Below are 15,152 nucleotides of genomic sequence, written 5' to 3' on the forward strand. Positions count from 1 at the left end.
CAGCAATTTAGCAATCAGTATTTGAGTAAATCCAAATGAAGAAAGGACAACTAGAAATTATAGAAATAGAAAAAGCATAGCCATTTCAAAGCAAGCAATAATACCATGGTTATATGAAGATTAGCTCAGCAAAACTGAAATAAGCTCAAAGCAGGCACAAATAGTTTCTACTGTTTAGTAACCATCTTGGAAGTCTAAATTTCTGATAGTTAATGTTGCCCCTTTTTACTTCTGTTTTTATCTAGGTCACAAAGGTTGTCCATTTCCTTGTGTTTTTTTCATGCATTTGGACATAAATATCACAAGCAGAGATGGATCAGCTGCTTGTCTTATGCCATATTTTGTTTTGTCATTTTCAGGTATCTCAAACAAAAGGGAAAGAACAAAGAGTTGGTTTTGGTGGACCTGTAATTAGCTCCTTGTATCAAGAAGAAACAATCAGGTAAATAAACGTATATATGCACGCATTCTGGATACATGCTAGTAGTCTTTAGCTGCTTATTTTGAAAAGTGACAAATCAAATCAAATAAATAAGTAGACGAGCATGTACATGTAAATGCAGATACACACATATGCATTCACAAGTATGCATGTGCACGCACATGCACACAGTCTCGCTTATATGAACAAAAAACAGATATATAGTTGTGGTCTGCAGATGCAGGATTCTGATTAAAGAATTTTACACTACAGATGCTAGCCTAAAAGTTCTGATTTACTAAATGTCACTGCTTATTCTTGAAAATGAACAGTTTTGGTAATGGGAAACTTTTCTCCCAGTATTTAATACTAATTACAGGTAACACTCATTATAGGTATCCAAGATCATTTTTTCTAGGAGCTGCTGAATTGTATCAGATTTTGGTACATTAGAGGGGGATGTAGTCTACCCATGTACAGTAAAGCCCACACCCACCTGATCAATGGTACAGCTACTGCCATCCTAAAGAATGTGTTGATAGGTGACGCTTGCACACACTTTTTCAGATTTCATTGCCTTTGCCAGTCACTACAAAACTGGACATTATATTTTGATCACGTTCCCCTTTTGTGACTACTGTGGTCAAAAGGGTATTTTCCTAGCTACCTCCCCCCAGGTATGTAGCCGGGAACTTTGCCCTGCCTCTTATCAAAAGATGGACGACTTCTTGCTAGGTACAAAAGATACATACTTGCTATAACACTAGATCAGTAAAGAGCAGAACTAGATTACGGTCAAATAGAGCCTTAGACAGGGTAATTTACCATAAACACTTTTCAAACCTGTCAGTGTGCATACTTCTTTGCTTTATAAAAGATTACAGAGATTTGGATTTAATTAAAAATGTTTATTTCATATTTCATAGCACAAAACACTGATGGCCATTTGGTAAACAAAACAAAACAGTCTCAAATTGAAAACAGACTTAGCATGAGCAACAGTAAACTTTTCTACCCTGGAAACTCACATTTATTGAAAATGCATCTGGCTATTGGTAGAATAAGTGTATCTTGGGCCCTGCTGTGTTTTGAAGTCATGCCCCCCGCACATATTTTTAGGACTATGCATAAATGTATGCCTTCTTTGATTCACCTTCCTGATTGTTTTAAATTATATGTCTTGTTTAATGCAACTACATTTGTTAGAGTGGGTTTTAAAATTCATACTCTTGAACATTTGATGTTAAGTTGTCCATCTCGCCTTCGTTCTTGCTGTTTGGGTTCGGAGCCGATCCTCGACTCCGACTCGGCCATCTTCTATAGCTCGAGAGCTGTTTACTGGCTTGAGGCTACCCCTTATCCCAGAATGCCCAGCGACAGCTACCCAGATCTCATTTGCCGCTTCAGCTGCGAGGTTGCTTCGTTACTGGCTCAGGCTTAGTATAGTTTTTTTCTATTATCATAATTGTTGTTTATTCTTAAAATTTGTCAAGTTTTTGTTAAACTAGATACAGTACTTTTTCCCTTATCGCCTTCTTGTGTGTTGTAGCTTTGTTGGCCATCGCTCCATAACTCGCAGGCCTTTCCTTATCCTGAACTCATTTAAATTAGAGCGTCCCCCCCCCCCCCTCCTTGGGACAGCCATTTAAATTAGAGGCTCTCTTTTCTGTTCCTTAACCGTAAAAAAAAAAAAAAAAAAAAAAAAGACTGTTTGTTTTTTAGTTTCGTAGTATAACATTTTTCTAATTGTTATTGTGGTTCTTTAGTTTGTTTGTTGTTAGAAAAATGTCTAAAGATACCAAGGTGTCTGGCTTCAAAAAGTGTGACTCATGCTGTCAGAAAATGTCTCTGACAGATGGGCACACTAGTTGTGTGTATTGTTTGGGCGCTGTTCACCTGCAGGACTCCTGTTCTATATGTCCCGCTTTTAGTCCAAGGGTCCTGCAAGAGCACAAAAACATATTAATCCTTCAGGGATTATTGAAGCCTCAGGATTCTCCGGCTAAAAGTACTCAGCCAACAAAATCCCCTAAGTCTGTCAAGCCGTCGACTCCACCTTCGGAGCTGACTCCTTTACTTGACCAACCAAGCATGTTGGTGCCAGCTGGCACCAACAAGACAACTCCTCCGTTGGCTCCATCTGATATTTCGGAGCTGCCTCGGGGCCATAAGAGACTGAGGTCTCCATTCTTGGAGCCCATCCACTCGGCACCTCAGTCACCCTTGTTACAGAGTGAATGTAGCCATCATTCTTCCCACTCATCTCGATCGTCTAGATTATCGGATCATGATGTGGAGAGAGTAGTAAGTAGGTTGCTTAAGTCACAGGCACTGGCAAAATTACTGTCCATCCCACCTCAACAGGTATCGGCTCCAACCGCTTCTATTTCCATTCCTCCTCCAACTACATTTAGCTCGGAGCCGGAGACCATGGATCTGCAGGTAGTAGAACCGTCGGCGCCGATCATCATCTCTCCTTCGGTTCCGACGTCGGCTCTAATTACTTTGATTGTACCTTCTATCGAGGGATCTGGGTGCCGGGGCTCTCTTGTCGGCTCCGAGGGAGGAGTGACATCGGACCCTTGTCCGACCCCGTTCTCCCCCTCGGAGCTTCGGCGCAGGTGAGCTCGGCTCTCACATCGGCCTCGGAGCCGTCACCCTCTACGTGGAGAAGGACTCCTGTTTCTTCAGAGTGGGAGCTTTCTCTGCCTAGGTGTCGGGACACCTTTGAGGTCATGCGGAGTGTGCTGTCCCCCGAAGCAGCTCTACTGCCAGCTCCATCGGCTCCTCCCCCCATGGTGTCTGTTCCAACCCCTATTCCTGCTCCAGACCCCAAGCGTAGGGAACCTATGCCCCAGGACACCCCATTGGGTGATTCCTCTTCTTCCGAAGCCTCCCCTGATCACTCAGAAGTGCCTCCCCAGAAAAAGAACTGCAAGAGGAAGCACATAGACTCCCCTGAGTCTGTCACCTCAGATACAGACATGCATGAATTGGAAGGGTCCCCAAGGTCCCCCTCTGAAGATGTTTCCTTTTCGGACATCCTTGAAATTCTTAGACAGAGGAGGGACTGGACTTCCCTAGCCCCTACCGAGGGTGAGTCTGTATACCTGGACGCATTTAGTTCCCGACCTTCCACCTCTTGGGTATCTCCTCCTTTCTATCCACTCATGTCTGTAGTGGCTCGGAAGGATTGGTCAGCTCCAGATTCTGTGGAATCTACTCCGAGGAGACCAAATAAATTTATTACAGCCCCCCCCCCCACCAGGACAAACAGTTCCTCTCCAAAGGTGTGCCCGTTGATGCCATGGTGGTAGCAGCAGCCACCAAGAAAGAGTTAGCAGAAACCTCTTCATCTGTTCATCCTCCAAACAAAGAGTCTCGGACGATGGACAGATATGGAAAGCGAATGTTTGCTTCAGTGACCTTTTCAATGAGGTCCCTGAACTATCTATGCTATTTTACACATCTTCAAAGGGATCTCCTGAAAGAGCTTGGAGATATCCTACAGCTGAGGGAGTACCAGCCAAATTAGCTTCTCAGCTTGCGACTCTTAATTCCATAGTCAACTCCTCCATAAGGCTGATTTCCTATGCAGCTGATGGAGCGAGCAGAGCCACAGGGACAGGACAGGTCGGGAGACATGCTTGGATGCGGCTGTGTCAGTTTGTGGAACCCTTTTGACCGTCCTTCACCAATACTCCCTTTGATAGCTCCTTTCTCTTTGGGCTTCAGGTGAGAGACATGTTGACCAGGTGTGAGCAGGAAGGCAAGACTCTCTCTGCCGTGGGAGTCCGTTTTTCCACCCCTTATCCCAAGGGTCAGAAGAGCGGAAAGATGTGGTTCCGAAAATCCCAGGGACCCTTGCCTGACACACGTGGTGATTTTTTCCCTGGGGCAGAGGGGGAAACAACAATAACAGACACCGCTCTCGTGGCAGAAGGGGGGACTGCAAAACCAGGATGAGAGAGAAACCGTCTCTGCCAAGCCCTTCCAGCATCCCTGAAGGGTTGCCTGACTGCTCACCTCTGGAGGCAGTCAGGGGAAGACTTTTGCTGTACCGAAAAGCCTGGCAAAATATAACAAGAGACAGATGGGTACTATCCATTATATCCGGAGGTTACACAATTCCCTTCCATCAATCCCCCATAGAATCAAAAAAGTCCATCCCAGATGTCCCACCCAATCTAAGGGATCAAGCAGTCACAGAAGTTTCAAGACTGCTAGAAAAAAGAGCCATTCAAGAAGTCCCCGCAGACCAACTAGGATCTAGAACTTACTCATGAATCTTTTTAGTACCAAAAAAGACAGGGGACTGGAGACCAATACTGGATCTCAGCAGATTGAACACATCTGTACAAAAAGAAAAGTTCCTGATGGTGACACTGCAGTCCATTTTCCCTTTTCTGGGTCAGGACAATTGGATATGCTCGATAGATCTTCAGGACACGTACTACCATATCAAGATGGACAGACGCTCCAGGAGATTTCTTCGCTTCCGGGTAGGGGCCAGTCATTACTAGTTCAGAGTTCTGCCCTTTGGTCTCTCCTCAGCCCCCAGGGTGTTCACCAAGTATATGGCAGTAGTTACGGCTCACCTGAGGCGTCAAGGATTCCAGGTGTTTCCCTATCTAGATGACTGGCTCCTGACTGCTACCACCAGGCATCAACTCTTAGAGGCACGGGATTATACAATCACATCATGCACTCAACTAGGCATTACAGTAAATTTCGAAAAATTTGCCTTGTTGCCCTGTCAGGCTATCACATACATAGGAGCAAAATTAAACACAAAAGAAATGTTTGCAAGATTACCACAGGAAAGAGTTTCCACTATTCATCAAGTGTTAATTCTAATGCAGAGCAAAAGGATTCAAGTCAGATATGTCCTCCAAGCTCTAGGCTCCATGGCAGCTGCCATTCTTCTTGTCCCATTAGTGCTTTTCCACACGAGAATCCTTCAAGACTCTCTTCATTCCGGGACCATTGCAATCCAAACGGACAACATGTCAGTGGTTTGGTACATCAACAAACAGCGCGGGACCAGGTCTTACCCCTTGTGTCGAGAAGCACTCAGGTTGTGGCAATGGGGGATTTCCTCCCAGTGTTTTCTGATAGCAATGCACATCCCTGGGAAATCCAACGTCATAGCAGACAGGTTCAGCAGAGCTATCCTCATGCCTCACAAGTGGTCTCTGAATCAGGAAGTTGCGAATCTTATCTTCCACAAATGGGGACAGTCTTGCTGAGATCTATTTGCCACTCCTTTCAACAACAAATGCAGCAGCTACTTCTCCCTACTTCCTCTTCCAGGTCATATACCCAGAGATGCTGTAGTCCACGATTGGCCTCAGGAACTCCTTTACGCCTTTCTCCCTTTTCCCCTAATACCAAGACTCATACAGAAAGCAAAATCGTTGGGTTGCAAAGTGATCCTCATTGCCCCATATTGGCCTCGACAGATATGGTTCCCGTTCCTGCACCTCCACCTTCTGGATCAACTGTGGATTTTGGACCCGGCTCCAGATCTTCTGATTCATAAATCAGGCAGGTTGCACCAATCCCTTCAAACTCTCCAGCTCACAGCTTGGTTACTCCACTTCCAACCTTAGCCAGGCTTTCCAGTATCTCCCCAGCAGTCCGTGATATTATTGTTTCCTCACATAAGTCTACTACAAGGAAAACGTATGCTAGTAAATGGAAACGTTTTTCTTACTGGGCAGAATCTAGAAATTTGGATCCTTTCTCAGCTCCAGCCCATGAAATTCTTGAATTTCTAGCAGAACTCTTTCAGTCTGGTGCGGCTTCTGCTACCATTAGAGTACAGCTAGCTGCCGTTTCTAATTTTCATATCGGTATGTTTAATTCTAGCATTATGTCTCATAAGCTCTGCAAGGCCTTTATGTGAGGAACATCTCTTCTTAGACCCCCAGTTAGAGATCCTCCTCCTCCTTGGGATGTCAGTGTAGTTTTAACTTCCTTAGTTTTGCCTCCTTTGAACCGGCAGCATCATGTCCCTTAAAATTTCTTTCTTGGAAGACACTTTTTCTGGTTGCTATCACTTCAGCTAGACGTGTTTCAGAACTTCAAGCACTATGTGTTCGTCCTCCTTACCTGGTGTTTCACAAAGACAGAGTTTCTCTGAGGACCAATCCATCCTTTATTCCTAAAGTTTGCTCAGAGAACAATTTAAATCAATCCATAGATCTCCCAGTTTTCTTTCCCAATCACAGCAACAAGGCAGAATACAAGCTCCACCAATTGGATGTGCACAGACAATTGCGTTTTTATCTCCATAGAACTATGGAACTAAGAAAATCAGACCAGTTATTTCTTTCTTATGCTTTCAACAAACAAGGCCTTCCAGTTTCTAAGGTGAACTTATCCATTTGGCTATCTGATACTATTGCCTTTATTTATCAGTTAGGAAATAAAGAGCTACCAGCTAAACCAAAAAGTCATTCTACTAGAGCTTTAGCCACCTCTGTAGCCTTTCAGTCTAGGTTGCCCATAGACTCAATCTGTGCAGTTGTCACTTGGTCAAACCATCATACTTTTATCTATCATTACAAGGTGGATATGATCTCCAGGAGCAGAGCTCCCTTTGGTTCTGCTGTTCTGAGGAGTCTGTTCCAATGAGCCACCCGGGATTTTAGGTGCTAAGGATGCTGTCCCAAACATCAAGAACGAAGGCGAGATGCACAGCTTAACATAAAGAAGTTATGTACCTACCATAACGTTCCATGTTAGTTGTCTTCATCTTGCCTTCCTTCTTGCATCCCTCCCTCCTTCCCCCTTCCTAGAGGATTGAGAGGAGTTCTTTTTGTTTTCACTGGCTGATATCTTTTATTACTTCACATGCCAGGTATTTTATGACTCTTTCCTTGTCTAGGTGTATTGGACAACCAGTTTTTAGGTAACTGGTTACTCTACTTATGTCTAGTGTGCGCTATCACAAACGAGATCTGGGTAGCTGATGCTGGGCATTCTGGGATAAGGGGTAGCCTTGAGCCAGTAAACCACTCTCGAGCTATAGAAGATGGCTGAGTCGGAGCCGATCCCCAAACAGCAAGAAAGAAGGCGAGATGAAGACAACTAACATGGAACGTTATGTTAGGTACATAACTTCTTATTTCCAGTTAACAATTAAACAAAATAAATGAACCAATATATATATTTTTTATTTATCCTTTTGTTGACCAGGTTACTGCTATCACATTTCCTGAACTAGATTAGCTATGCAATAGGGAATGGCTATCAAACTACAACAGGTTTGTAGTTAATAAGCATGCAGTCCTGAAGACCATTAAGGAGCCCAGCTCAAATTCTCTATAGCTCCAAAACACTGTCTGGTTAAGTGACTTGCTTAATGTCACATGGTAGGTAAATGAAGGTGGAAAGATTCAAACTTTGCATGCTTGCCACAAGAAGCAGCTTATTAATAACATGGAACTTTAGTCCTCTGAGCTGTCAGAGTAACAGTTTTTAACTAAATGCTAAAATCTTTTGCAATCCAATCTTGTAGAGAAGACTGCATCACAATAATATACTACATAATGGATACTGAAGATCAGACTGTATGACCTGACAAATGTAACCCCTTTGCCATTGTTGGAGGCTGTAAAGAAGATACTGCAAAAATATTACTAAAATGCAACATGCTTAGACTACTGAAATGCATTATGTTTACACGGTATTACACAATCCAAGCCTATTAATGAATCCGTTCATTCATTAGTGCAATGAATAAAGCAAAATATTTAAAGATAACATAAATACTACAGCAGCTTTTGTTCAACTGCCATAAGTCATGCAAAACATCTGAAATATTACTGCTTACAACATGCTGTTTTTTTTTTTTTTTTTTGGGGAGGTACATGTTTGTAGGGCACCTAAATTTCATGTTTGACTTCCTTATGTCTTCTCTATCATCAAAAATAGCTATACCATCTGACATCACTTAGTACAGGTCTGACCTATTTGAAAGGCTAATAATGCTTTATTGCTGTAGCATGCACCTCCAAAGTCAACAGAGCCAGAGCATGGACAAATGGGACCCTATGCAAGGTAATGAATCAAGACCCTTCCAGTCATACCAATATCCGATTACTTGGCTGTGTTTCCCCATTTACCATATACACTGTTCAAACCTGTCAGTGTACGTAGTATTTTCTGCTTTACTTTTACAGTTGTCACTTAGATCTGGATTTCATTTGAAACCTTTAAATCAAATTTTACAGCAAAGCAATGACAGTGTTCTCTAAGTAAAACAAAACACTCTCACATTGAAAGCAAAGCTATCATGAGAAAAATTAAACTTCTCTTCCGTTGAAACTCACTTTTAGTGAAAATGCATTTGACATCCCATTAAACTATGAGAGACATGCTGGTATTCAAGTTACTTATATGATCAACTGCAGTCTGTTAAATGTCTCTCTGCAGCTTCCCCTGTACTCTCTGTTCAAATTGGGGTTCCCCAAGGCTCCATCCTGGGGCCCGTATTATTCAGTATCTTTACTTAACAATCTCTACCAATCCTGCCCACACTCCACTCTTATACAATACGCTGATGACTCAACTATCATCTCCATGTCTGAAAATCTCCCTCACCTTCACTCAAGAATCTCTGCATTCAGTTGAGTAATGGGTCACTACCAATCAATTACTGCTCAACCCGAGCAAAAAAAACTGTTACTCTTTCTTCCTAAATCTCTCCAACACCACAAACCCTCCTTTTCTGTCTCCTCTCTAAATAATACCACTATCCAAGTTGAATCTCACACTAAACTCCCTGGAGTTTACATAGACGATGAACTTAAATTTGACATCCACATCAATAATTGTATTAAAAAGTCACACCAAAAACTCGGACTACTGTACAGGAACAAAAACTTCCTAACTCCAGAATCCAAATTGACCTTAGCGCAAGCTTACCTACTCCCCACCCTACTATATGCCACCCCAGTATTTACCAACCTCCAAAAGAACCTGTCCACCAAACTTAAACTCACCTACAGTAAAATAGCTAGATTTGCCAGTAATCTCCCATATTGATCACACCACTGCCTTTCCTTAAAAAAACTTCACTGGCTAGAGTTTCAGCATCAACTCCTCCTACCACAGTTCCACCTGACTCACTCCATCCTTCACCAACCCCTAGCTTGCCCATCTCTGACAAACCTCATCTCCCCCTATATTCCAAATCGTGACCTACGTAGATTGGACCAACTTCTCCTGCAAATTTTCAAACCTAAAAAAATCCATTGGAAAATTCCTTTATAGTCACTCAGTCACCACTATTTGGAACTAACTACCTCTCCACATCCGCTCACTTAACATCACATCTAGTTTTAAATAGCATTAAAGGAATTTCTGTTTAACTCCTGGATCTGCTCCTGTAATGACCCCTCTTAATTACTACCTCCTTTGACTCTCTCCTATTTCTCCACTAACCTTTGTCTCTCCCTCATTTTATCCCCATCCATTCAGTATCTTACCTGTTCTGCTCTAGATATCCCTATTCCTATTTGAGTTCTGTCCTACAGTCATTTCTTTTCAGCCTCTACCTTAGTCTGCTGCTCTTGAAGAAACATATCTTGATTTATTTACTTACCATATGTTATTGTTTTTCCCATACCATTATATTTAAGAATATATGTTCCCTGTAATAACTATGTATTTCCCATTTAGTTTATGATGTTTTTGATACTAACCATGTATTAGACTAATACTTTATTTCTTCAATTGTATAATTCTGTGTGTATGTTCTAACTGTTTTGTAATGGAGCTTTACTCCTCGGGTCTCAGCTGAAAAAGGGCATGCTGCCCAGCCAGACTAACCCGGTTAACAAATATCAAATAAATAAATAATAAACATGTGTGTTTGGAGTAAGGTGCCAGCCTGTTTCCTTACATTGCAATTCATGTACTTCTTGTATGATGAGGCTTAAACTACATTTTAATATCTTTGAAAGTCTGAAGGGCTGTTTTGTATTTGAGGGAAGCTCTATGTGAAAGAGCCCGGGAACCTATGAGTTACAGGGATGTAGGCATTTCTTGACCTCAGTCTCTCCAGTGTGGTTAAAGATGCTTAGCAACTGATGTACACTTACTAAAATAATTTTGTCTTTTCTTAAAGCAGAACAGAATGTGAGACATTTAAGTATGTTGCACAGCACAAAACAAAGTTTTCAGCAGTTGTGCTAAAGCATTAAGCAACCACTTTCATCTAAAACTAGTATAGAGTTTCTTAAGAGCACTTCATTGACCATCAAGCTTAGTAATACAGAATCTGTAACACACAGACTCACCAACACTTCATATTACAACTGTGCATTTGCCTGGCATCATGCAGGAAAATGCCAGATCTGCAGACCTCTAAGGTTAACAGCAACACACATTCACCAGTCTGGTGAATGTATGAGTAACCATAACTTGTCTTCCAAGGTCCAAAGTAAAGGATGTGTCAGGGATACCAAAAAGAGCAGAGTGCCAGGAATGATTCTGACTTCACATTGTCCTTATGGGAGTGAATGATGTGAAGTGTTCCACTTCTAAGGAGATGCAGAGTGACATGGCCAGGAATGGTCCACAAATTATGCGCTATCCTGTCCTTGCATAAGATGACACCCAGATTTATGACTAAGATAACTGTCTAGATTGAATTATGTTAAATACAAATCATTTTCATGCTTCTGGTATGATGACTTAGGTAGTGGCAGGGCTTTGTTCAGGCTCCCCCAATCCATTTCCAAAATATAACAAGTTATTATTTGGCTGTCTTTTTGGCTACTTCGACATTATTGATCATTACTTACCTTCCATGAGTTTGAATGTCTTCCACCATGACAAAAGGGTGGAAAAAGTGCAAACTGACTCCATAACTGAACTAGGATCACTGAACATGTGTGCAGAACCAAAAGAGGTTGTGCACCTGGTGGAGGTGACAGGGGGTCACTGTCTTCATAAATATACTTTTGAAGGAGATAAACAATGGCTAACAAAGAAGCTAAGAAAGGATTGCAATAGCAAAGAATAGGGCATCGGAGGCACTGTATCAACTTCTAGAAAGAGACTCCATAAGTGGCACAAAGAAACTATTTCAGGTTGTAAGGAAAGATAAAGAAGATAGTCAGATACCCTTCATAAGGGATGCCAGCAATAACTTGCTCACCGGTCCACAGGACATCAAAAGGCAGATGGAAGGAGTATTTCCATCACCTTATGAATGAAGAAAACCCCACAGAAGTTGTACTGCCCCAGAAACAGCCTACCGATGAGAGAAGAGGAGGAGCCCACCCTAGAAGAAATAAGGACATCACTAAGGAAAATGAAGTCAGGGAAAGCAACAGGCTCAGATGAGGTCACAGCAGATATGATAAAGATACTAGGTGAGATAGGGGAAAATGGCTCCTGAGGGTACTAATAGCAGTGTGGAGAGAAAGCTGTATCTCAGATGACTGGAGAATAAGCATGCTTATGCCAGTGTACAAGAACAAAGGGGACAACCAAAACAGAGGCATCAAACTCCTATCACATTGCATGAAAGTTCTGGAGAAGGTGATTGATAAACGGATACGCAGATTAGTAGAATGTAAGATGGGAGATAAGCAGTTCGGATTCAGATCAGGATGCAGTACAACTGACCCGATGTTTGCAGTGAGACAGATAGTTGAGAAGAAGCTGGAGATGAGGAGAGAGCATATGACAAGGTCCCAAGAAAGCTGATTTGGGCAGTACTGCAGTTGTTTGAAGTCCCAGAAACATTGGTAAAATTAGTGCAGGCTATGTACCAGGACCCAGTGACTCGAGTACAAACAGTGGTCAGCCTCACAGAGGGGTTCCCAGTGGGAGCGGGTGTACTGCAGGGTTAGCTCTGAGCCCACTGCTGTTCATAATGGTAATGGACTACATTAGGTCAGGGGGGCAAATCATCATAGTTACTATTTGCAGACAATGTGGCATTACAGACAGACTCTAAGCTAAAACTTCAGCAAAGGATAGGAGAATGTAATGCAAAACTGAAGGCCCATGAGATGAAACTAAGCACAGATAAGACGGTGGTAATAGCAGCAAATTTGGGAAATCAGAAGAAGCTGAGAATAGAGATAGAAGGGAAGATAGTGGAAAATGTAAATAGCTTCAAGTATCTGGTAGGGGTGGTTGAGGAGAAGGGAAGTCTGAATGAAGAGGTCAAAGGTAGTATCAGAGGGGCTGCAGCCAACTGGCATGGAGTGTCAGGTGTAGTCTGTGACAGGAGAATGCCAAAGAAGCTGAAAAGTAAGGTGTACAAGAGAGTGGTGCGACTAATACTACTGTATGGTACAGAAACCCGGGCAATAAAGGCAGAACAGTTGAAGAAACTAGAGGTGATGGAAATGAAGTGCCTGAGAAGAGTGATAGGATGCACACTGTGGGACAGACGAAGAAATAAGGACAAAAGAGCAGAAGCCAAAGTAGCTCCAATTGCAGAAAAGATCAAAGAGAACAGATTACATTGGTTTGGACATGTGAAGAAAAGCAGAAGACAATATGGTGAAGAAGATTTGGGACAGACAGGAAGAAGGTAAGAGAAAGCAAGATGTCCAGCAAAGAGGTGGATGGACTGTGTGAAATAAGATATGTAACAGTCAGGCATGAGTGTTGCAGAAGGCAGGAGTTTGGCACTGAATTGAGAGAGTTGGCGACAGTTAACACAATACCCCGACTCCATGTAGAAAAAATGGGAAAGGGGGCTGACGATAATGATGATGAAACAGTGAGTTTCAGAAAGTCAGCAACACGATAGAGGACTTTATATCCAAAACTTTGGCTAGACAGTCTGACGTTGATGCTGTTTTCTCCATCCATTTGGATTTGATTTTTTGCTGGAGCACATCAGCCAAACTGCAGGAGAGGGCATCTCTGCACAAAGCAGAAGTAGAACTACTAAAAGAGAAGCAAACTGACTTAGAAAACAGAACTTGACATAAAAAATAAGAATAGTGGAGGTTCCTGAAAGGATCAAGGGTTGTCCTTCCATTTCACTATTGCAGTGTTCTTTACATTAGGGATCCCCTGCCAAGGTTAGCCCAATGTTCAGCCAGTATACCAAAGCCTTTTGGTTGTTTTAATGTATGCCATATGTCACACGTATGCTGATTGCATTGCATAGGATATAAGGGTGTCATCTGGACATACCATCCTCAGAACTTCTTTGCCGCCAGTCTGAATGCCATCTGTTGATCATTGGTCTGAATGGCCTTTCTTTTGCTGGTTCACCAAGCCATTTTAGGTAAGTGCCCCAATGGGATTCTTTTTTACTTATCCTTTTTTTATTGTTGCTTGTGGGGTTTCATGTCATTCAAGAATGATAAATGCTGGTGTGAGAGACAGATTCCCTTAAAGACTGCCACAACCAGTGTCTTTTTTGCATAGATGCCTCTCACAACTATATATCCTTTTCCATTTGTCAGGGTTTTGTACCTAAAACCTTTCATAGTAGACTATCTTCTTTGGCACTCTATCTTGAAAGTCAGCATCTTAAGCTTCTTGGGAAAGACACAATGGAGAGTACTTCCTGCTCTGAGGGACAGCTGTCAGTGAGGATGAAGGCCAAGAAGCCTAGGCTGGAATCTTCTGCTGTTTAGCCTCAGCAGGATGTCTCTCCCAAGGCTAATGACTGCCCGGAGGTTCACCTGGCTTTATAGTTGGATTCCTCTGCCATGACTGGGTTGAAAGCCCGCAGGGATCCTACTTTGAGTATTTCAAAGGAGGCTTTGCAGATGTCCATTTCGGACAGTTAGGGGGAACCACGGTTGATTATTTCCAAGGGGCCTAGGGGTGTTTCTCAGATATTAGTCAGAGAAGAACTCCCTACTACCATCATTGATTGCTGTCCTGGGTTAGAGGCTTCTAAATTTTATAAGGCAGATGTCCCAATGAAGAAAAAGCAAAAGAATAAACATATTTCTCCTGCTCCTAAGGATCCACAGAATGAATGGCAGGCCTTCACTCAGGGATTATTTAGTGCTCTGATGGCATTGAAACTTCCTCAGGGAGTTTCTGTTCCAGCCCCCCTAGGTCCTGTACTCCCCTAAAAAGACCCAGGGAACAGGATTCCTGTGAGGTGGAGGTGGAGGTGGAGGTGGACTTGGATGAGGAATCCTTTGCTCACTCTTCTCAGATTCCTTCTTCTTTAAACTATGGATCAAATGAAAAAGAGTTTACCAATCCTGATACTCCCTTTGAAGATATTTCTTTTGGGGACACAATCTCCAGGATGATGGAGTTCTTTAAATGGGATTGTGCTCACGTCTCTGAAGTAAATAAAAGATACTATGAGTTGTTGCATATGGAGTCTCCTAAACCCTCTGCTGTTCCTCCTGCTTTTGCTGCCTTGTCAGATGCATTTTCCAATGCTTGCAAGGCTCCAGATTCTCATCCCCCCGTTCCCAAGTAACCTCATAGATTCTATAGGATGCCTAAGGACTGTACCTTTTTTCAAGTGTCCTGCTGATGACCCCTTGGTGGTGACTGTAGCCTGACAAGCCCTCTCAATTTCTTCCTTCTCCCAAGTTACTGCCCTCTGATAAAGATAGCAGGACAATGGAAAGGCTAGGCAAGAAGGTTTACACTTCTGGTACATTGGCTTTTAGGGCTGTTAATTATCAGACCCATATATCCAGGTACTTGTTGGCTGTCCTATCCCAGGCTTGTCAGGTTATTTCTGATCTTCCAGACTCTGAGAGTA

The 15,152-nt window shown here is 42.6% G+C and overlaps 1 protein-coding gene across 1 annotated transcript in view; it reads left to right on the plus strand.

Annotated features, from left to right (window-relative positions):
• Positions 1 to 15,152, plus strand: part of ACBD6 (acyl-CoA binding domain containing 6) — a 1,359,273-nt gene that overhangs the window by 397,137 nt on the left and 946,984 nt on the right. The window contains exon 4 of the mRNA XM_044085743.1: positions 360 to 442. Within this exon, the coding sequence (XP_043941678.1) occupies positions 360 to 442 (83 nt within the window). The remainder of the gene's footprint in view (positions 1 to 359; positions 443 to 15,152) is intronic.

Source organism: Protopterus annectens, chromosome 10.part0 (assembly GCF_019279795.1).
Source record: "Protopterus annectens isolate FY-2018-M chromosome 10.part0, PAN1.0, whole genome shotgun sequence".
In the NCBI taxonomy this organism is placed as follows: Eukaryota; Metazoa; Chordata; order Ceratodontiformes; family Protopteridae; genus Protopterus; species Protopterus annectens.